We start from the raw sequence: 23,046 nt of genomic DNA, 5'->3' as shown, positions 1-23,046 counted from the left end.
CTGGTTTTGGTTGGATGGCAACATGTAATTGCAATTGTAAGTATTGTGAGATTTCAGGGGACCAGGAAATAAGATTTTGTGATTTCTGACAGCAAACTTCTTCTCCATTTACTGGTTTCATTTTACATGCTGTGAAACTATTCCTAGAAAGAGGACAGTGAATTAAAGCAGGAAAAGAAAACCCCTTGGACTGAATGGTCCTCCTAAATCAGAGCATCTGTACGTGTAGTTCTGTTGTCTCCAAAGTCATCCCTATCACCTATTCCCTGCTGTTTCCTTAGCCACAGCATGAAGCTCTAAGTGTGATTGACAAAAGAATATACATATTTTATTTTTTTTATTTTTACAATATTGATCATGTAAAGTGTCATAAGATGTCAAAGAGATAAGGTGATGTCCTGCACTACTGAAGTCAATGGCAAAACTTCATATATCACAGTAGATCCCAAATTTCTTCTGAATTACTGCTCAGAAGGTGTTACAGAGCAAATGCTGTATTTATGAGCAGCCTCATGCTGGTATGTTACAAATGAGAGACAGAATACGCACACCTCTTGTTTCTCTCTCAGAAACTACCAGCTTAGCCACATCCATGATCTGCCCAACTTCATTCCACAGTCCAAGGAACAGCTAACCAGGGCTAAGTGGCACCGAGTGGGGCGTTTCAGGTGGAAGGGATAGATTCCACTTCTCATACATCAGTTGGCATGAACCGAGCTGGTGTTTGTGAAGATATATGTAGCCCTATATCTCACTGTACTTCTACAACACTCAGAAGTTCTGCTTTTTTAAAATATTTCACTCTTAGGTACCTAATTTTTTTTCCTGTAACATCCACATCTCTTGTGACTTAAACTGATGTTTAAGGTAAGGTAGCCTGAAGGAAAGGAGGTAGTTTCCATAAATAATGTAGACACTTTGTGAAAGGAGTGTTACAAGGTACCTGCTTAGAAGTTAGGCAAGTGTTCACCATTCTCATAAAGTGCTCTGACTCTTTGAAATTACACAAGGTACTAATTACATTTTTGACACATAAAAATGCCACAGAGCATTGATGTTTAACTTCTTTGAGAGGAAGATTACAAACTACGAGGCCAATTTGGAAATGTTGGGAAAATTGTTTACTGTTTCCTCAAAAAAATGACTAGCTCAGCACCCACCGAGAATGAAAAACCTGGCCAGGTGCTAGATAATACTGAAAGTCATTTTTTCCAGGAAGGAACTCAGGCTCAGGAAACAGGGGCAAAGCACCTGCCTGTGTTTCCCTTAAGTGTTACTAACCTGACCAAATTTATTTCTTCCACTCCTCTTGACCACTGACTGTCAGCAGTGGAGACTCTTAATTGAGCTACGGCCCTTTTCCCCACAGTTTATCTAAATACATGTCTAGAGATACTATAGATTACAAGAGGTATCGTTTTTTTAATCATGTACCTATTGTCTCTTGTTAACTTGAGATGTATGACATAATCTGTTAATACACTGAATGTTTTCTTTTTACTTCAAATCAAAGTTTCTCTTTGAATTTCTCAGAAGACATATTTTTTATTTTTATGTGCATGTAATATGGAAATATTTTCTTATTTGTTAATTTATATAATTAATATTTTCATATTATAATCATGAAATAATAATTAGTTACATTGACCTTTCAGGAGTCGTGTTAGTCAATAAGGGAGTATTCTCGTTCCTTCTTGCTGCTACTATTGAGTGGAAATCCCCACCTAACATCTTAGTTTTACTGTCTGCATTTCACATAAATGAATTATTACATTTAAGTTTATTAATTATACAGATCAGAGATCAGCCAGTGGTTGGTCAGCTAATTCCTGACAGCTACTTGGAGCTGGAGAAGAGAATTTTGCTGGAACGTAAAAACGTCCCAGTTGAATTTCCTGTGATTGATCAGAAACGCTTACTGGAGCTGGTACAAGAAAGCCAGTTACAACTCGATGAAAATGAACTCCCTCACGCCATTCACTTTCTGAATGAATCAGGTAAAATATTGTCTTTGGTGTATGTTTGCTAGCACCTGGGTGCACGTCTGCAGCAGACAGACCAGTACACATTTTTAAATCTTGTACAGGGTTGCCACAAAGTGTTGAGCTGAAATGCTTAAGCTTGGATGACATTAGTTTGATAATCCAGGTTGTTATGTCATAAAGTAATTCCATGATATAAAGGATCACTACTGTATCAATATATGTATCTTAGCTGACCTTGAAATCATCAGACCTGCAAGTTAGCACACTTTCTGAAGGAATGTGCAATTGCTGTAATAGCTTGAATAGAGTGGCAGTTAGGTGAATATGTGTTAACAGCTTATCTCAGTGCCATACAGACTTCATATGATAAATAATAAACCACACTTCATATGATAAATAGTAAACCACACAGGGCATAGATGCTTGGCAAAAACCCAAATCAGATTTCAATTCTAGTAAAACTTCTGAAAATAAAGGTAAAGCTGAAAAAACCTTGATTGCATTCTACTCTACTGAGATATTGACATAAATTCAATAGCTGAATTTTTTATTCAAGTGGCTTACGTCAAGTCATGTGAGAAAAATAGCCTAGAGTGGGGTGTTTATTTTGCTTAATGTGGAGCTTGAGAAATGTATTGCTAATTAAAATATTCTTTGTACAGGAGTACTCCTTCATTTTCAAGACCCAGCCCTGCAGCTGAGAGATCTGTATTTTGTAGATCCTAAGTGGTTATGTAAAATCATGGCACAGGTTAGACTCTGTTTCTTTTTTGTATCTAAATTCATGGAAATTTTTACCTTGTCTCAAACCACTGTACCTTACTAGTGATTCTTCTTCACTCTTTCTTTACTGTTTCATGATTTAGAATTATCTCAGGGCTCGGATTGGTTTAACTGACTCTTTCTGTTTCCTTTGCTTTCTACACAACTGTCTGTCTCAGTGGTTCTATGTTTTTACACTGTAATGTCCAGTGTAATTTAAACTGCACCGGACACAAGAATACATGTAGAACAGAAAAACTCCATGGATGCAGAGTAATCGTGTAATATGGTGCAATAGCTTGAGGTGATAACTGGAACTTTGGTTTAAAGTAGTAAGAATGGGGCAAGAAGGGTCATGGTAAGCTTGTTACTGATGGGAGAGGAAAGTGAGTGATAAGGATTCATATGTTGGGATGGGAGAGTAGCAGCAGACCGACTGCTTCAGTGAAACCATCATTGATATGTTGATCTAGAAACACTCTCAAAATTTTCTATATATATTCAGATTTCCTAACCTCTGAAACTTTACCTTTCATTCAGTGCAGGAAATGGGATAGCAAAAATATAAGTTTGAGCTTTTAAAGCTGGTGGGGTTAAGAGTGAGAAAAGACCTAGAAGATCAAGATCAAGATCAATATGCTTGTATGAAGTGCTGATATGAAAAATCACTGTACACAGGCTCCTTTCAGAGAACATGTTCACAAATAAATTTCCATACAAATTGGAGCAGTGAATGCTACTGGAGAATGGTGGCACATTAGTGGCTTGGACAGGCAAAATGTTTTCACTGCTGTCTTCTTGCTGACTAGTATTATGGAAATGTTTGGTTTCACTGTGAATCTGAGTCCATTTTTCCACCTAAATGATAGGCTACCAAATATTGCAGGAAAATGCAATCTCATCATGACTGCACACCTGAAATTGTTTTACTTTTTTTGAAAGATTCTGACCGTGAAAGTGGAAGGCTGTTCTAAATATCCTAAGGGAATTGTAAAGCGTTCAGATGTGGAAAAATTCCTTTTAAAGAAGAGCAAGTTTCCTAAGATCTACATGTCACAATACTTTAAGCTTCTGGAGAAGTTTCAGATTGCTTTGCCATTAGGAGAGGACCAGCTACTAATCCCAAGCAGGTAAGAAAAGAGCTCACCTCACAAATGAGAGCCATAGAGATCGATCAAAATAAAAACCTCCCATCAGGCTAACTAGTTTAACTGACCATCAAAGCAATTTGGTATATGAAAGCATGATATATACTTACTACACTACATTTAATAAAGGCTTTCACAGACATGTTAAGCTGATCTTGTAGCAGATAAAGCTTACATCACATTAACTTGGAGGGTAAATGGAATCTATACGTGATAAAATGCTTTTTGAGGATAATATTTCTTTTACATTTACTGTGCTTTCAGACTACAGCAGGAAGATTATAATTTAGATTTACATCCTGGTGTGCCAGCATTACAGATATTTATTGCAATATAAAAGATAACCATGAATGTCTATAGCCTATAAGCTTGGAGCAAGAACCCCCATCAAGTTACTTGGAGGCAGTATCTCCTCCACATAGTCTAGTTATTAAGTGTGGTGACAAAAAAGTGTTATGAATTTCAATGTGATGTCTTTGCTTTATCTGAAGCAGGTAAAACAGTTTCTCTGCCTGTAAGAGATTTCCCTAATGTGTTTTGTAATGATTGTTTTGCTTAATTGAGCAAATGTTGCATGCTTGCATTGATTAGAGTTTCTATGTTCTTGAAAGTCCTGGGACAGAAAGACTTTATCTGAATGTGTTACCTGCCTTATGTGTGTCTCAGGTTTTTTTCACATTTACATTCAATATCTAATGATTGTCAGTGAGGTTCTGTTGGATTTAAATTACAGCAGAACTTGACTTTAGCACAAGCAAGCAGAATAAGCAAATACACTGTCTGTTCCCTGATCATTTGAACCATTCATTCATTAATAAAGAATACATTTTACATAATAAATAATGTATGTCATCAGTCAGTTTGGATAAAGTACATTATTAAATATGGTCTAATATCTTTATTCTTTCAGTTTGTCTGATCACAGACCTGTTATAGAGCTTCCCCACTGTGAAAATTCAGAAATTATCATCAGGCTTTATGAGATGCCATACTTTCCTATGGGATTTTGGTCCAGGCTGATCAACAGGTTGCTTGAAATATCACCTTACATGCTGTCAGGAAGAGGTACATGCAATAGTGAGCATGTTTGCTTTGAATGCCATCACCTGCATGCTAAAGCTCTAATGCCCAATGTTGTTTTGCTTTACCTAATTTCTGTCTCCTTCACAAATGTGAGAAAAAGCACAGCAGTCATTTTTATAACTTAGAAACATCCAGGAACAGATAGTGCTTGATCTTTACAGTAGTGTGCAAAAGAAAGTGAAGGTTGTAAGCAGACTGTTTCTCTCCTTCACATGCTAAAGATGGAGGAAATCCTTATTTTTATGCAATATTGCTGCTGGCTTCAACAACGAATACAGGAAAGGATATGTCTTTCACAGAGGAAAACAAACTGCTTTGCTGCAGTTCATTGAGTCTCCCTTTATGAAAGTCTACAAAATTTGCTTTTATGAGATGGGCGGGGGAGGGGGCTGTCTTTAATTTTTTTGTAATAATTCCGTGCTTTGACATCAGATCTATCTGCTGAACTTTGCAACTTCATTCTTCTTTGCTTTTTTTAATGTGTGATTTGTGAACACTGGTGACAAAGAAAGTATGAGAAATAAGCATTGCTAATGCTCTACAAGTATGATTTGTAACTGCCTGCTCTCCTGGCATTCAGTTTCCTTCTGAGCACAGAATTCCAGGCACATCTTGCTGTTTCATGACTGTATAATAGGGGGAAAATTTAAACCACTGACTTTTTTTCATATGTTGCCTAAGATATTCTGTGTTAGAACCTGAATGTACCTAAGCATTTCTGTAATCCCTGCATGCATCACCTGCTACATGACTTACCATCTGATTAAGTAGAACTGAACACCAGTTGACCTATATTCAGCTTTTGTGGAGCTGTTCTGTCTGTAAAGTTGTAACCTTTCTTTTGTTTGTTATTTGGGTAGATGTAAAATTGCAATAATAATTAAATATTTTAAGTACCATGAATTATTGTGAACATTTTAAAATATGACATTCATATTGGAGATCAGATTTTTAACCTAATTTTGTGTTTTCTAGCACGAGCTCTTCGTCCTAATAGAATGTATTGGAGACAAGGCATCTACTTGAATTGGTCTCCTGAAGCTTATTGTCTAGTGGAATCGGCAGTATTTGACAACAACCCAGACAGTTTTTTGAAAATTACAGCACCTTCTGGCAGAAAAGGTTAATTATTCCTGAGCCTGATTTTTGCTCCGGTTTTATTGCAGCTTGGCATTTTGGTTTGTTGTGCTTTTGCCTTTGGAATGTAGAGTTTAGCTTTGTAATTACAAGAATGCCAGATTAAGGCTGTAATTTCCCTCTTTTGGTTTCTTAAAGGGTGCATCCTTTTGGGGCAAGTTGTGGATCACATAGATTCTCTTATGGAAGAATGGTTTCCAGGTTTGCTGGATATAGATGTGTGTGGTGAAGGGGAAACCCTGTTGAAGAAATGGGCTATGTACAGCTTTCAAGATGGTGAAGAACACCAAAAAATACTGCTCGATGACTTACTTAAAAAAGCTGAAGAAGGTATATATTTATGCCATTTGTGGGACATAGAGGTAAACGTGTAATCAGATAAATACTATACAACACACTTTTTATAAGGTTTGGGTACTTCACTTGATTTAAAAATGTTTCATTTTTCCAATAAATAATTACAGTGTAAATCAAAATCCATTTCTTCTTTTTTATGTAGGAGCCATCTGTATAGGTACAGAATATGGAACAGATTGCAGCTACTCTGTATAGTCATGTACAAATGGCAATAATGAAAAGACTAATTTTGTCATGATACTGATAACGCAATTTCATTTGTGAAATTCAATCCAGCACAGAGTAAAACTGATACTAGATCTTTTGGTTGGACCACGTAGAACAGTAATTTAAAATGCAATATTCAGATGACATTCTACATACTATTAGAGTTCTTTCCTTTTATAGACAGAAAATCCCTTGGTTAGTTTGGTGGTGTTTCCTAGCAACAGTTGCTATATCACATTTGATTGGCACATATACAGAACCTGGAAAATACTTAAACATGTAGGTTACGCTAAGTTGAATGCTAAACTTAGTGTTCCGTTCCATATATATATGTGTGTACGTGTATTTATGCGTGTGTGTGCTTGTATATAAATACACACACATGGATTTAATTTTAGGTACATTGATCATGTGCACTCACAGAGATCCATGTACCTTTCTGTGCTTTTTGATTAATGACTACCTCTGGGGTTTTTTTTCCATTGTCTCATTTGTTTTTCCTTAGGTGATCTTTTGGTAAATCCAGATCAACCAAGACATACCGTTCCAATAGCTCAGATCGCTCCCGATTTGATATTGGCTGATTTGCCTAGAAATATTATGTTGAACCATGATGAACTGGAATTTGATGAAGCTCCTGAATTTCTTTTGGGTATGCATTGTTTTGTAGGGGTTTTTTAACAGAGCTTGTGTAAATAAAGACATTGAAGTCAGTTCAGCAACATATGGAAAACATTTTACAGATTTCTCCTGAGGCTATCGAGTTTTGAATTTTCCATTACCTTGTATGCTAGGACAGTTCTTTATGTGTTTAGATTACTGATCATGAAGCTTAACACAGCAGATGATCCAAACATTTAAAAACTGATCCCTTTCAGCTATATTTTTAAGAAATGGTTGATGCACCTCTGTTTTTAATGTTCTTTTCCATTTTATCGTTGAAAAGGTGATGGTGGGTTTGGGTCTGTGTACCGTGCATCCTATGGTGGAGAAGAGGTTGCTGTAAAGATTTTCAATAAACACACTTCCCTCAGGCTCCTAAGACAAGTAAGAAATATTGCCTTTTTTCTGTAGTGCTGCTCTTGCAATACCAACCCTAGTAAAGAGCTTAAATGCTTAAGTGAAGTGCAAGTCTTCACTCCAAAACATTGCTGAGTTGACTTCTGAGCTGCAGAGGTTATGCTATTTGCAGTATGTCATCTGATTTTACAATTTACAGGAGCTTGCAGTGCTTTGTCACCTCCATCACCCCAGTTTAGTGTCTCTGCTGGCTGCTGCAATCCGTCCCCGAATGCTGGTGATGGAATTAGCCCTTAAAGGGTCTCTCGATCGTTTGCTCCAACAAGACAACGCGAGTTTAACTCGAACGCTTCAGCACAGGATAGCTCTGCATGTAGCTGATGGCTTAAGGTAAATGTAACATCTCCGTTGCTGTAAAAACGCAATACAGCTGCAAGTGGGATATACTGCAAATAAAAAGCTTATCTTTTCTTGTATCTCAAGCAGAATATTCCCTGGGTTAGAAAAATGCTTGTATTTTTAAGATTGTTCAGCTGATATGTATATCACAAACTTTGGTTACCTATTTTTTTCTGCTAACAAGTGGTGCTCATATAAGTAGAGAAATAGCAAAAGCTCTGGGTAGAATTTCTATGTGGCTGTTGGTTTCTTATTAAAATGTCAAATAAATTAATATAGTGCATTTTTAAAGTTCTGAAAGTCCATGAATGTCTTCAGGAGCCATTGAAGTGTGACTGTAAGACCACAAAACCTGCAAAGGAGCCCAGGGACCAATGAAGCTTAAACTTCTAAGATTCAGTTTTCAACTTCCAGTGACACTTCACATGAGACTTGGTACTAGAATACTGCAATGCTTATGTGCCAGTAAATAGTATTTCAGAACTGTTCTGAAGTCAGTATCCCATAAGGTGGTGTCACATTGGTGGTATTTGACAGTTTTTAACATTTGAAAGCACATTTTACTGTTGTGGGAATAATGCATTCTGTGCGTGTGTATAGATGCATCCCTGAATTAGGAATGCTTTCAATAAATACCTTTTTGATTAACAGGTACCTGCATTCAGCAATGATCATCTACCGTGATTTAAAGCCTCACAACGTGTTGCTCTTTACCCTATATCCCAATTCAGCTGTTATTGCAAAAATAGCTGACTATGGCATTGCCCAGTATTGTTGCAGAATGGGAATAAAAACCTCCGAAGGTACACCAGGTATGGAAAAATGCTTTGGTTTACAGTGCGTTAGGTCAAAAAATAGCTAATACGTTTTTTACTTAGTGTGTAAGAAGTAACTCGAATTTATACTCCAGTCAAAATCACAAAATGTAGTCCTAATTGTATTACAAGTTGTGATGCCAGATTTATACCTCTTGGCCTTTCTTCCTAATCATGTTTTAACCCCTTTTAGAAGAATCAAGGAGTGTACTAAAAGTTTAAAAAGGAAAAAAAATAAATTACATGCATTCATTATTATTTCTTTCTATCTTGTTTCAGTATGGTTATTGTAATATTGAAATTATACTACTAAAATTGTTGTTTTAATTTTCAGTAATGCATAAATAAGTCAATTTTTTTCAAAGACTATAAATACCTTCACTGTTTCGTGACTTTATAGAGAGCATATCAGTATCTATTTTAAAGCACTGAACAATTCAACAACTTTGAAAAGTGCCTTTAGGTCTTGGAAATTGTGCATGAGGGCATGACTTCAAGTGTTAAATGCTAGGCCTTCAGTAATGTCTGCAGACTTGTCCTTCATTTTCAATATTCATTGATAAATGAGTTAATTTATGTGTAGTGGTGCAGGAGCTCTGTAACTGTGTACTGTCCCTTTCCATTGTACTGATTGCTGATATTTTTGGAGGTCTGCCACATGCAGGCTAGTGGCAGCCCAGAAATAACATGCTATTTTTGGTTTACTTCCTGTGACATTTTTATCAGTAAGTGTTTGCTCTTAAAAGGACAAAGATGGCTTCATCGTGCTATGAATCATAACTATTAATGAATTGTTTATTTGCAGGATTTCGAGCACCGGAGGTTGCCAGAGGAAATGTTATTTACAATCAGCAAGCTGATGTTTATTCATTTGGCTTGCTGCTTTATGACATTTTAACAGGAGGAGGTAGAATAATGGAAGGCTTGAAGTTTCCAAATGAGTTTGATGAATTAGCAATACAAGGAAAGTTACCAGGTATGCCTTGGTTAAGTTTTAACATGAAAGCGGACCATTTGTGTTGTCTCCTCTAAAAATGACACCTCTCATGTTTTATCTTGTGATAAGTGATCAGAGGAGGAGACTAAATAACAGCAATTTTTAGAAGCTTCTCCTAATTTCACATGGTCTTGAAATAGTGAGAAATAGGCATCTGTTCAACATCAAACTGGTTATAATTTCATTGCAATTTCAAGGAATCCAGCTGGTTCACTTTATAAAGAAACAGAGGTTTTGTATATTTGGGATTTTATCCAGACCCAGCTAAGAACTGATGTTGCTGAAGGTACCTTCTAATACCAGTGTCTGGACCTGACCCTTACATATTGCTGCGATAATGCATATCATGCACTAAGAAAAACACAGTTCCACTTCTGTTCTTTGATCATGATACTTTACATTAAAAATTCCATTACTGAGAAGCTGTATATCTTAAAATCTTCAAAAAACCCTGTGAAATCTTCTTGAAAAACAAAGAAGTGCCACCACATTAAAAGGGCAGCTACCCCTTAAGGTTTTAAATAGGAATTCCCTTTTAACTTGTCAAGAGTGTGAGGTCCCTGCGCAGCTATGTAACATTCTTCATATTCTGCCTGTATTAGAACACGTAGTTGTTGGCTGCTGGAAGGGAGATGAAACGGACTGTCAGACTGGATGTGCTGTAGTCAGCTGGACAGTAGAATTCACTATTTGGCAACTTCTGTGGAAAAAAAGCTGATGAATTTTTATAGTATTACAAGCTTAATGTGTGGCGTTCTTATTTATTGCCCTGCAATAGCGGATATACTTGTGAAACATTCTTTAAGACTGAAAAGTCAGTCCGTCTAGGAAAGGGCAGCAACAGTACCACTTCATGTGGCATGGCTTCTCTGTTAGGAGGGACAGACAGTTCATGCATTTTCTGCTCCTGAAGGAGAACAGTTCAGTTCATAGCTCAGGCTGTTTAACGCCCTCCCGAAAGAGGCCATCCCAAGAACTGATGACTAAGTATCTCTTGAGTGCAGCTCTCCATTTGGCTGTTTTCTGTATTGTGAGCCCTATGAAATAATCAGAAGTATTCATTTCTGGAGATAGTACAGTCCCATTGGTGCACATGGTCATCATTTATGTATTTCCACCAAAAAAGGGGCTGGCTGAGCTCACAAGTAAACAGTGCCTGTCATTTGCTGAACAGGATTTCTTCGTTTGCAGGTATTTATCATTAATGTTACCTCTGTCAATGTAGGACTGGAATACCTGCTGTGGATTATGATGAACTAAATGGAAAAGCAACACAGGCACCATTATTCATGAGTGATTTGTTCTTAGAAAGTTCAGCACCTATAGTCATAAGATACACATTCAAAGCACTGAGTGGGCATTTAAACTTCCATATTTCATAAATACTATATGGAGTTGTTTATCTAAATTGCTATACATTTTATTGGACATTCATCTGTATTCCACGTACTCTGACCAAACACAGAAGAATAAATGTGGAGATAAATGTCCACAGGAATTGAAAAGACTACAGACTGAAATGACGTGCCCTTGAATGGTCAGCATTAATCAAAACACAACTGTCACATATCTGTGATTCAGTCCCAGTACAGGGACATTAAAAAAATGTTAAAGCAAAATCCATTCACTTTAACTGCTTTTAATGAAAAGGACTCTACCTCTGGCATTTCATGCTCTAGCATTTAATGGCAGATGAGCAATTCCAAGCTGTTCATGCTGACATTTTACCTAAGAGTATGATATTTCTTAGAGCAGCTCTGTAAGAATTTAGATGAATTCTTTAAATAAGAAGAAAATTATTCAGAACTCTCATTTCTGAGCTATGTTAAAGGCTGGTTAATAAGTTATCTAATTTTACATTTTAGATCCTGTCAAAGAATATGGATGTGCCCCATGGCCTGAAGTTGAAAATTTAATTAAAAAGTGTTTGAAGGAAAACCCTCAGGAACGACCAACATCTTCCCAGGTATGACTTAGTCTATTCATTTGTATTTTTGTTATAGGTGATACCATTTTCCGGGTTTTAGTTGACATCTCTCACAATGTTATCCATTGCTTGTTATTTATTTATCACAGTACAAGCCATTGTTATTACCATGTACATGCTGTGGCTTTCTGTGTAGGTTTACGAGATCCTGAATTCTGCAGAACTTATCTGTTTGATGAGGTACGTTTCAATACCCAGCACGTCCACAGCAGAGTGCATGGTAGCTGCCAGTCAAAGCTGCAAGAAGGCAGGAGTCTGGATAGGCAATGGGAACACAGAAAAAGCACAACTTTCATTTGTGAACCTAAATACAGATGGACATACCTGTGAGGTACGTGGAAAGTTGCCATTTCTTCCATTTTTTTGTCACCCAGATGTATTTCAGAAGGATTAATTGCGCTTTAACAGTAGGGTATTAATTCTGGAAAGCTAACCTTTGAGAGAACAAAGTTTGCTCATAAGTGAGTCATCATTGTATCCATGAAATGAGGCAGAAACACAGTCACTTCTTTTCTTCCTGCCATCCAGCCTGAACTTTCTCATAGTGCTGTCTTTCCACTACTAGGTTCCTTTCTTCCCCTCAGATGGGAGCTATTTCTAGCACGGAGGAAAGAACAAGGAGTAATAGTTACACAAGCCTTTGTATGACTACCTCCCTAACCATGCAGCTGGTCTCTTAACAATTCCTCTCTTCCTATGGATGCCACCTCCTTGTGCCACTTTGGGTGATACCCTCCAGCTCTTTTCATTTGCTTTTTGTGCATCTTGGTCTTTTGACATCAGGAAAGGGGAAAGGCTTGACCCAGGTTAGATGTGCTGAGATGAGCATGTGTGCCAGAACTGTGACTCACCATCAAAGTTGTTTAAGTTATATTTCCATCTGCCATCTGTTGACCATGATACATCTGAATTGGTAGCTTTTTGTGTAAATTATATGGCATGTTTTTCTAAAACTAAAATGAGAAACAAGTATTAGACCAGTACTTTTATTGCTAGTAATTTCACTGAACATATATTGCAGTGTAGTTCCATTTGCTTAGTGAATAGAGAGCTATTCATTTGCTAATGAATAGAGAGCATTCAGCTTAGAGATTTTCCTGTCTACTGTTTGAGGGGTCCTTCCCAGAATTTCCAAGACAGATGATACAGTTGAAGATGTTTTCTGCTATTAGGGAATTAGATTTCTTAATGGGGAGATTAAGACCTGGGTCTGTCCAGGGTCCAAGAAGGTTGTACTTCATTTTTATTACCAGCAATTAACTAACATTTACCCTTACTGAAATCATAACCATGTTGTTTTTCTTTTTTGGTTTGTTTTTCTGACTCAGGATATCACAGATAGTAAAATTTTAAGTTTGGCCTTAGTAACCCTTCCTACTGATAAAGAAAACTGGATTGTAGCAGGAACCCAGTCCGGTTCCCTGTGGGCACTTAACACAGAAGATGAAACAAGAAGGCATCGTCTGCAGAAAATGTCAGATTCCATCACTTGCTTATACTGTAATTCTCTTTCAAAGCAAAGGTACGAATGAATTTTAAACATTTTGGGTTACATTTTGAAAGTATGACCAAACAGAGATGTTTAGAAGATGGCCTCTGTACACTCATGCGGTTTTGTTCAGACAACTGCTTATTGTGCCTGCACATTGATTTAATTTTGCATCCAGTGTAACTGGAGACTTCATTCCTGACCACAGGTGGTTGTATTTGCCGTTAGTGTTCAGTGAAACTCTTGAAATACCAGAGGCTCCTCATTTAAGTTTTTCTTACTTGATTAAGGCATTTCTAGAATTTATTATTTTATTTTATTTCAGCAAACAGAAGAATTTCTTCTTGGTAGGCACAGCTGATGGCAAACTGGCAGTTTTTGAAGACAGAGCAGTAAAGGTAGACTTGTTTTTGCTGTCTATTCTACAAAATATATGTAAAGCAACTGCCAATAGCAGCTTTCTTTCATGAAGCTTATTTTTAATTGCTTCTCTAAAACTAAAAATAATTTCCTACTGCAGTCTTGGCGGAAATGCACATGTTTTACAATGTCTGTTTAAACCAATAGAGTTAAGAGCGGGAGTTTATTTCTCATTATAAGACTTCAAAAGACCTGGCAAACTGACTAGAGAGTGACATTAATAGTTCTTGTTAAGAATATAGCAGTTTTAATCTCCTTTTTTGCTGTTATAGCTACTTTTTGATTTTGTTCCCACTAAATTTTAGTAGAATGGAGATCTCCAAAAAGATTGTTTAGATTTTCTGTAGGTCAGAGTGCTGCTCACAGAACAGATAAAGAAACGCTGGGGGCAGTTTGTATCAGCTGGTTCCCGAGGGCTGGCTCCTGGCCATATGCAATTTAGAGCAATTATGCGTTTGCAGTGCATTGCAGAACCAGAAGATAGTCCAGTGTGAGACATCTCGTAAGACATGGATGTGACATTCTGTCCAGTTATTGAGCTGTGCTGAGGTTGCAGAAGTATCAGTCCCAGCTCTCTCCCCTTCCCGCTCACACAGGCTGTTTTCTGTGGGACATCTATAATGAGACTATAGTGCTTTTCAGTCACTAACATTCTGGTAAGATACCGTAATGGTTCAGAAAATCTGGCTGTGTGAATTGAATTTGGCAGGCCGTGTGGTCTCTTTTTAAGAGTTTCTGAGTGTCTGTATGCTCCTTCTTTCTGATGGAGAGTATATTTTTTCTTGCAGTGTAAGGGTGCTTCACCTCTGAAGATACTAACTATAGGAAATGTTAGCACACCACTCATGTGCTTAAATGAATCCTCACACTTATCTGAGAAAAATATAATCTGGGGAGGCTGTGGAACAAACATCATTGCCCTGACTAGTGATTTCTCTATTCAAAAGCTCATTGAAACAAAGACAAGTCAACTGTAAGTTTATTTTTAAAATTATGTTACTTGGCTCTATCATTGTTTTCACTGAAGATTTCTGGCAGTATTTGATGTGGTGTCTTGTTCTAGAGCTCGTTCTTTTGAGTTCTCTTGTTTCCATTCTTTTCCTTCCGTAATACAGATGGAACATAATGTGCATTAAAATAAGATCAATAAGTAATGTTTAAGGTATGCTTTTAAACAAGGGATATACATTTTTACTATATAAAGGATTTATTAAGTCAGTATCTATTAAAAAATATCTAAATGCAACAGATCAGGTTTTTTCCCCAGTTGCATTTGCCCAGACCCTTTTTACTTTATTTAGAATCATGCACACATACTTAGCATAGTATTTGTTCTTACATGTTTGTCAGTATGATATGTGTGCACGTCTCTGCCCTATAGACCTAAATCATGTATGGTTGCCGACTGCTAATTATTAGAAAATAGAGACTGAAGTTTTTGGAGTGTTTGATATACTTCTCGCATGGGCAAATCCGGCTCTGAAGTTAAGGGGAATTTTTCCTGAGCAGGGAACACAGTGTTTGATTTTATGATAGTAGAGAACATTATTCTGGCAAATTAATTTTCTTTGGAAAATAATGTGTTAATAAAAAGCAAGTTGTGAGCATATGTGATTTGAGCAGATAGATGGGAAAGATTTATTAATAGGTTTTGGGGCATGAATGTGCCTCCAGGGATATCATCAGCACAACTCCATTACTGTGAGAATTTATGTCAAACTGTAGGAAGATTATAGCAAACCCTTTCCGTTATATCCTAGCCCAGTTTGGTGTGAAGGCTGAATGATTGTGTAAGAGTTACAGGGAAGTTAACCCCCCATAATAGTCAAGTTTTTCTACCGTATATTTTCTGTGTATTTAACTTGAGTTCTTCTCTCTTCTAGGTTCTGTCATAATGCTTACAGTGATGCAAACATTATTTCAATAGCAATAGACAAATCTATCTACTTGGCAAAGAAAAACAGCCATTTTGTGGAAATCTGGGACAAGAAGACAGAAAAACTTTCTGAACTAATTGACTGTGCACGTTTTCTTAAGTAAGTGTTTTATTTCAGATTGATGGCCTGATGAAAGCTGGATATCAGATTGCCTTCTCTAGCCTAGTACCTTAACCTCCTGGAGGTAAGGGATTTGCCCAGTTCTTTGGGCAAATGTACAATTCCTTCTCTCTCTTTTGGCCCAGAACTTCAGAATATCCCATGCAGAATCTCAATTTTTTAAGACCCTTATGATATTTCACAATTTGTCTATGATGTGGAGAAGATTAATTTAACTGCTCAAGAAAGAAGAGATACTAATGCTTTTGCATCCGGTTACTTCCTGCATACTCCGAATATCTTCTCTCTCCAGTGCACAGATTCAGTATGAGATCAGAATTTCATTAACAGTGACACAGATTTTCATTTGCATTTAATTTTTTTCTCCCTTAATGTGCCACATCCATTCCATTTTCCTGTTGACGTTTGGAGCAGCTCTAGGTGTTCTTCTCCCACTTTGCAATGAGGTTATTCTCCTGCAGACTGGGAGTGAGCAGAGAAACATACCTGCCTCTTATTTTAAGGTCTTTTGAAGAGACCAGCAGGGTCTCACAAGTCCAGTAGTTTTTCATCGTAGTTTGTTTCAAGTCAATCAACTGATAAGCATGAGATTTGTGCAGCTTGTCTTGATCAATGGTTGTTTAAAAGGCTGCTATTGAGAGAGTCATTTTAGCAGTTGTGGAATAGTGTGCCATGAGATTTTAATACAAATTCTCTCCATACTTATAGGGACAAAGTAGAAAAACTAACTAAGGAATCAAAACATAAACTGGCTTATTCTGGAAGAGTGAAGACAATTTGCCTGCAGAAAAATACGGCACTGTGGATAGGGACAGGAGGAGGCCATATCTTGCTGCTTGATTTATCAACACGGCGTCCTGTACGAGTTATAGACAACTTTTGTGATTCTATTAGAGTCATGATAACAGCTCAGCTAGGTAAGTAAAACCATCGAGTGACAAGAACTTTGAAACCAGTGCCAAGTTCAGGATTGCTGTCTCCTGTTTGCCATGCTGTTCCAAGAACAGATTAGTGTTTTCTGTGTTTTGTTCATGCATTCTGTTCTGCTGCTGTCACCTTCAGTGAGTGTCAGCCGCTGTGCTGATAGCTGAACTCCAGAAGGCTGTCACACCTGTGCCCTCCTAAAGCCACAGCTCTGTCCTGGCCGGTCACTGATCAGCACATGGACACAGTCACCTTCACTGCATCCACGTGCCGTGCTTCAACGCAGCTCTCACCATCTTCTGTCCCATCATCTTTGTCTGGATCTGTGTCTGCCCATGTTCTTTCTCCATCTTAAGTTCTATGCTTCTGGCTTCTCTCTCTGTGGAGCTTGTTAGGTTTTAATCAGTTTTTCTTAATTGCCTATTGCCTTGCTTTCCTCTCCCATCCTTATTCAAGAATGGTTCTTCTAGGTTTGGGTCACAGGCAGGTCCCAGCAGAACCACATGTTTGGACTCAGGGTGCAGACTTGTGCAGATGAGCTGTTCCTGTCACCAGGGCCAGTTGTTTCCAGCTGCTGTAGGCAGACAGTAGTTGTGGGTTTTCGGTGTTAATTACAAACAGCCAGAGGAGCATAGCTGAGTATGGGGCACTTCTTGGCTGTTGTAACTTCCTTCCCCTGTACGCTCACCTGCATCTCTCTCAAAAGTACTGAAGGCCATGAGTGGACTCCAGAGTTCATTGTACTGCAGTGCTGTGTACACTTAAAATACACACGACTTCAAAAAGTACTGTGTAGTACAAAGTGTGGGTTCCCATTGCCTCCCACTGCGTCTTGAAAAAAACTCCGGAGTTCCCTTGTCAGTGTGATCTAAAGTATGATTGCTGTCAAAAACAGACTCTGAAGCTGTTGTTGTGGACTCAGAAACACACTGTAATCCTGCTGGCAGACTTGATTGTTGCAGGCTGTGGATGTTTTCTGCTTAATTTGGGGGCTGTTTATTCCTTTCTGACACCAGAAGCATCCATAGACTGCAGTTTGCTCACAGTGCTGACAGCGTTGTACGAGTCAAAAAAGCTACATGCTACTCTAACTTGCCTTTGTCTGGGAGCAGGTTTGTAGAGTCTGTTCTGTCCTCAGCTGGTGCCAGCTATACAGTCCAGATTCAATACCACAGCATTTTCAGTCCTTCTAGTCCTGATAGCTACCATATTAGTACTATAAATGGACGTTTCACTTTTAGCATTTTGTAAAGAATACTTACTATGAAAACAAAATTTTGCCTCGCTTTTTACTGGCATTGATAGGGAAAGTACATTGTGTAGAATAATATAGTGTGATTTTTAAACATTGAGTCTCATATTCTTTGTTTCAAGTCACCACAATATTTTAAATCAAAATTTTATGCGTAGGAAAGCTAATACTTCAGTAGGAATAGTTTAGCTGCATTTGCATAAATCTCAAGAATAGCAAGTAAGATTGATACATGCAGTTTGATGAGTGGTGTTTTTCTTTTGATCATTTTTCCCAGCAATAATATATCAGGGTTGGGTTTTTTCCTAAATTCAAAGAATATTTTTACTTGGATTTTCACAGATTCAGTGCAAATGGCACTGAGGCTGCTGAGCAATTCTTCAGCAGTAACGCATTGCTTGTGTGAAATGAGAGAAGATAGAGGGAAACATTTTTGTATTAAATATTTTCATTTAAGATGTAAAATATATTATGTCAACCAGATGTAAATATTTCGGGGAAAAGAGATTGACAGACTTTAAGACATAAGTTTTATCAGTAGTTCATCTATGAATATGGAAATATAATGGCTTTTTCTAATTCTTTCACCTAACATATTGACATATAATAGACATGAGACTTATCATACAGAATGATTTATATGTAAATCTGTATCTCATTTTGCAAGTGAAAATTTAGACTTCTATATAGTGAGGAAGGACCTCAGTCTGAATAAGAAACATTATACTTAAGTTCCAATCACTTTGTGAGGAGTATGGATGGGACTGGTTATAGAAGAAAATAAAGTGATGAAAAATCTGAGCATGGAAGATGCTTATGGTTCCCACGAGCCATCATCTACCATAAACAGATTTACATCAGTATCGGAGGAGAATACACTGCACATCTCCCCAGGGCAGGAAAAATCTCCCTCTACCTTGCAGGGGTCCTGGGCAACCCACAATAGAAGTGTCTGCTGATTCAGAAGGAACGTGTTGTGGCGGAGACGCTGTGGTGTAGTCACACCAGACTTCCAAGACTGTGGTTTCACAGTGAGCCATAATCCAGCCTACATAAACCCCCGAAACTGCCCCCTTCTCAGCTTTTCCCTAGGGAGTGTGTAAGACATCAGGTATGAAGAGGTGTGGGGCACAGTCTGGAGCTGGGGTGTCTGCAGACAGGGCTGGTCCTTCGCTGGCCTGATCCATGGCACGGGGAGCTGGTCCTGCGTCCTCTGCCAGCCCATGGTCCCCCACTTGCTGCCCTCTTTGGGCTGCGGCAGGACAGGGAGCGGCTGTGGCAGGAGGACACCTGGCAGCTTGCGTCTGTCTTGCCAGACACTTACAAACATGTTGTGTTGGGAATAAGCAACAAGTTGTTATTGAAACACCAGCACATTCACTTCATCCCTCTGTCATCCAGCCACTCCTGTCTTCCTGGTCGTTTTTCACATTATTCAGCAGGCACCTTCCTGTGATCCATCCCCTGTTTCTACTTTCTCTCCTTTCCTACATACATGCCATCTTTACTTCAGAACGCTTGTAATTAGTTTGTATCATATTTGGTTGTGTTTTTCCATAACCAAACTGATTACTGGCACCTTCTGTTTGTGCTTTCCACCGGGACTCCATTTGCAGCCTGTCCCTTTGCTGTGACATCTGTTTCCTGTGGCTCTGCTGCCTCTGCTTGTGCTGTAGAACAGGTGCTTTGTACTTGGGCTTGTTCAACAGCCTGGGCGGCTGGTCTGGTGCTCATGCCTTTGAACCCTGATAAACCCCTACATTAAATGGAGACGGGAACTATATTGTTTTCGTGTCTGGGTTTGTCATGGTTAATGATTTTGAATAAAAGGTCCAGTTGACTGAACTCTGCTTTCTGTCCTCTTAGTGGCATGATGTCATCTACTCTTTCTGTCTTTAAATTACGAAGTTCCCATTAAAATTCGACATTTTATTTCTTTGAAAAAGGGAGTCTCAAGAATGCAGTCTTGGTTTTGGGATATTGCTATAAAAGTGACACCGAAGACAACAAATATCACAAAGGTACCTGAACCACCTTTTATTAATTCACATTATTAGTGGAGTAGACACTATTATGCTTGACTACCCGCTGAGAGTGGAGAGTTGATGATCATCATTTAATGTAATTTCTGGGCTCCATACAAACTAACAGTAACTTCCAAACATGGATCAGAGGAAGCCACTATTTAAAGTATGTAATATAATTTGCTAGAAAACTATATTTGGAATGTAAATGGAATTGTCTAATAGGAAAATGTATCAAATGGATTTCCAGAGGGGTCTGTGCTGGGCTAGGAATCCTCAACATTTTCATTAATAATGTGGATGAAGGAATAGTGAATGTGCTTTTCAGATTTCAGACAATTCTCAGCTAAGACAAAGCCACAAGCACACTGGAGGAAAGGATTAGAATTCAAAATTACCTTGACATATAGAGCAAATGATCTGGAAGGAAACAGGATACAATTCAGTAAGGACAAATGCAAGTCATTGTACTTAATTAGGAATGAGCCATTGTACCAGTATAAGATGATCAGCTTAAACAGCAGTGCTACAGAAAAAAGGGCTATGATTGATCAGAGGCTGAACACGGGTCAGCTGTGTCACGTTGCTGCCAAAGAGGCAAACACCATTCTCACATGCACCAAAAAGTGGTGTCTGTAGGGCACAAGCTGGTTCTTCCCCTCTGCTGGAGGAGTGTTCCCTTGTGGGACGTTGCTGATGGGAACAGTCCAGAGGAGAAAAATGCGACCTGTCAGGAAGTGCTGTGGGGATTTGAGTTTTGGTTAATATAAATAAAGCTTAGAGAGGATGTGATAATAGGCTTCACATATGTAAATAAAGAGGAAGGGAATAAAGACTCCTGCAAGTTGCCTGTGGGCAGGATAAGGACTAACCGGTTTCTACTACAGCAAGCAAGATTTAGGTCAGACATCGGGAAAAGCTTCCTGACAATTAGGGTAGCCAGGTGCTGGAAAAGGAAGATAATCCGCATCTTTGGGTTTTTCTAAGAACAGCTACAGCTGATGCTCTGATCAATGCCCTTCTTTACCTTTATTGCATCCCACTTTCAGTGACCCCTAAAAATGTGGCAATGCCAGTAGAAAGTTAAGAGTGGTGAGCGTAGATGAGCTGACTGGAATAAAATAAGAATCAAACTTACAGCAGTGATTTTTATATTCTAATATTCCCTGATTGTTACCATAAGAACACCAATTGCCCTTTTAGCCTTTTTATTGTACTTAACAGTGCCATTAACTATACAGAGAGGAATCGGAGACTCCACAGACCTTGTGAGCTTGTGAGTCCCTGCTCATGAGAGTGTTCTCAGTTATCCTTATTCCACTAAAAGCAATGTGAATTCTCTGTTTAAAAAGAGTCATTTGCATAAAGAGAGATTGAAGAAATTACCTTTTCCAGCTGCTTTATGAAATCAGTTTCTGTTTTTAGTTTACAGGTTTTGAGTCTGTAAGCATTTAGGGTATGTCTGCTCAGGAAAACAGAGACAAAATTTTCTGCAGGCACCTCAGTACCAACATTAACTGTAGCTCAGGTCAGTAGCTTATGGTCCACAGACCCCATAAATGATTTTTCAAGTGCTTTTAAATAGTATACTCTAAGTTTAGGAACTAGAAACTGAATTGTTGTGCGGGTACAAACAGCTTGTAGCACATAACTGCATTACCTCACACACAATGTGTCATGTAACTTGTCTTCCAGGTCCTAAGCGTCATGCTCCATTGAGGCGATTTACAAGTAATTAAAGCATAAGCAGATAAACAAAACCACTTCTAAGTGTGCAATAATTCTTCTCTGTTGCAGCTTTCAATGTTGTTTTTTTTTTTCCAGAATTACAATCCTGCGTGTCAGTGTGGGACATGAACCTGCCACATGAAGTGCAAAACCTGAAAAAACATATAGAAATGAGACAGGAATTAGCAGAAAAAATGAAGAGCTTTTCTTTGGACTGAAAAGTCACCCTGCAAGTGCCATTCTCTTTTCTAGTCTTCCATCCTAACATACTGTGCAATATTTACAACTTCTTGTTGCTGGGGTTTTTAACCAAAAAGCATGAAGAAAATTGCCACAAGAGAAGCAGCCAGTATCCATAGGATACCATGGAAATTGAAGGATCAATTATTTGTAATATTTGAAAGGGCAGAAAACTATTGAGAATTTCTGCATCTGAAGTGGCATCCCGCATCTGTTTACTTGCGACGTTCCGCTCTCGCCAACTATGGCTCAACTTCAGTATAACATTGTTCATCCAATTTTTGATCCCAGTTAAACTGGGAATAAGCCGGGAGACTAAAAATGGTTCCTATATGCTTCATTATCTCTACTGAGCTGACGCTGTAATAAGGAATGAAATTTAAGCCTCTATGCATTTATTGCAGTTTGCATGTGTGAGTTTGCTCTAATGACTCATGTTTTAGTAGTAAGTCAGAGCTCATGGCCCTGAGTATGTGACAGAGAACATACTATTTAAATAATAGCAGTGTTTAAAGGAACATATAATGACTACATTACTCCTTGAAAACAACAAGCAGAACAGGCTTTATTCCATGAATAATGGACATTTTTTGTTATGATCAGGAAAAAAAAGTTGTGCTAAAATAGTAAAATAACTCTGAATTCAGAATTTAGGCTCCTGCAGGTTGGTGCCCTCCTGCAGTACGGCATCCGCCTTGTTCCACGAGACGTAGTCACACCGTTCTGAACATCACCATTCGCATCTAGCTGTTGTGCACATCACGTTGAAGAGCCAAGAGAGAATCACAGTCATCAAACCATGGAATAGTTTGGGTTGGAAGGGAAGAAAGGCAGGGGAAAGCTCTGCTCCAAATGCTGCTACACGTGTACCGCAGGGAAAGAAGCGTGCTGCTGGAGCCAGGCTGCCCGCTCTTAGTCCAACTCGCTTCTTTCCATATCTCAATCTAAAAAAACCAAAACCAACAACAACATTCATTTTCATACTTATAAGCTGCAAATTTTCTACTTGTTTTAG

General features: G+C 38.3%; 1 protein-coding gene across 1 annotated transcript in view; it reads left to right on the top strand.

The window, feature by feature from the left end:
- LRRK2 (leucine rich repeat kinase 2) overlaps positions 1–22,009 on the top strand; it is a gene marked incomplete at both ends in the record, with an annotated part of 63,555 nt that extends 41,546 nt beyond the window's left edge. Inside the window, 20 exons of the mRNA XM_080363820.1 lie at positions 1,796–1,997; positions 2,648–2,736; positions 3,690–3,877; positions 4,806–4,960; positions 5,954–6,100; positions 6,254–6,445; positions 7,185–7,331; positions 7,626–7,726; positions 7,899–8,089; positions 8,750–8,910; positions 9,719–9,889; positions 11,776–11,876; positions 12,034–12,228; positions 13,226–13,419; positions 13,712–13,784; positions 14,595–14,779; positions 15,690–15,842; positions 16,572–16,784; positions 19,990–20,060; positions 21,888–22,009. Of these exons, the coding sequence (XP_080219946.1) occupies positions 1,796–1,997; positions 2,648–2,736; positions 3,690–3,877; positions 4,806–4,960; positions 5,954–6,100; positions 6,254–6,445; positions 7,185–7,331; positions 7,626–7,726; positions 7,899–8,089; positions 8,750–8,910; positions 9,719–9,889; positions 11,776–11,876; positions 12,034–12,228; positions 13,226–13,419; positions 13,712–13,784; positions 14,595–14,779; positions 15,690–15,842; positions 16,572–16,784; positions 19,990–20,060; positions 21,888–22,009 (3,051 nt within the window). The remainder of the gene's footprint in view (positions 1–1,795; positions 1,998–2,647; positions 2,737–3,689; positions 3,878–4,805; positions 4,961–5,953; positions 6,101–6,253; positions 6,446–7,184; positions 7,332–7,625; positions 7,727–7,898; positions 8,090–8,749; positions 8,911–9,718; positions 9,890–11,775; positions 11,877–12,033; positions 12,229–13,225; positions 13,420–13,711; positions 13,785–14,594; positions 14,780–15,689; positions 15,843–16,571; positions 16,785–19,989; positions 20,061–21,887) is intronic.
- Positions 22,010–23,046: the final 1,037 nt, after the last annotated feature.

Source organism: Nesoenas mayeri (genome assembly GCF_963082525.1).
Source record: "Nesoenas mayeri genome assembly, chromosome: 1".
NCBI classification, from domain to species: Eukaryota; Metazoa; Chordata; class Aves; order Columbiformes; family Columbidae; genus Nesoenas; species Nesoenas mayeri.
The sequence above is the reverse complement of the archived record's forward strand: the minus strand, read 5'-3'. Positions and strand labels throughout refer to the sequence as shown.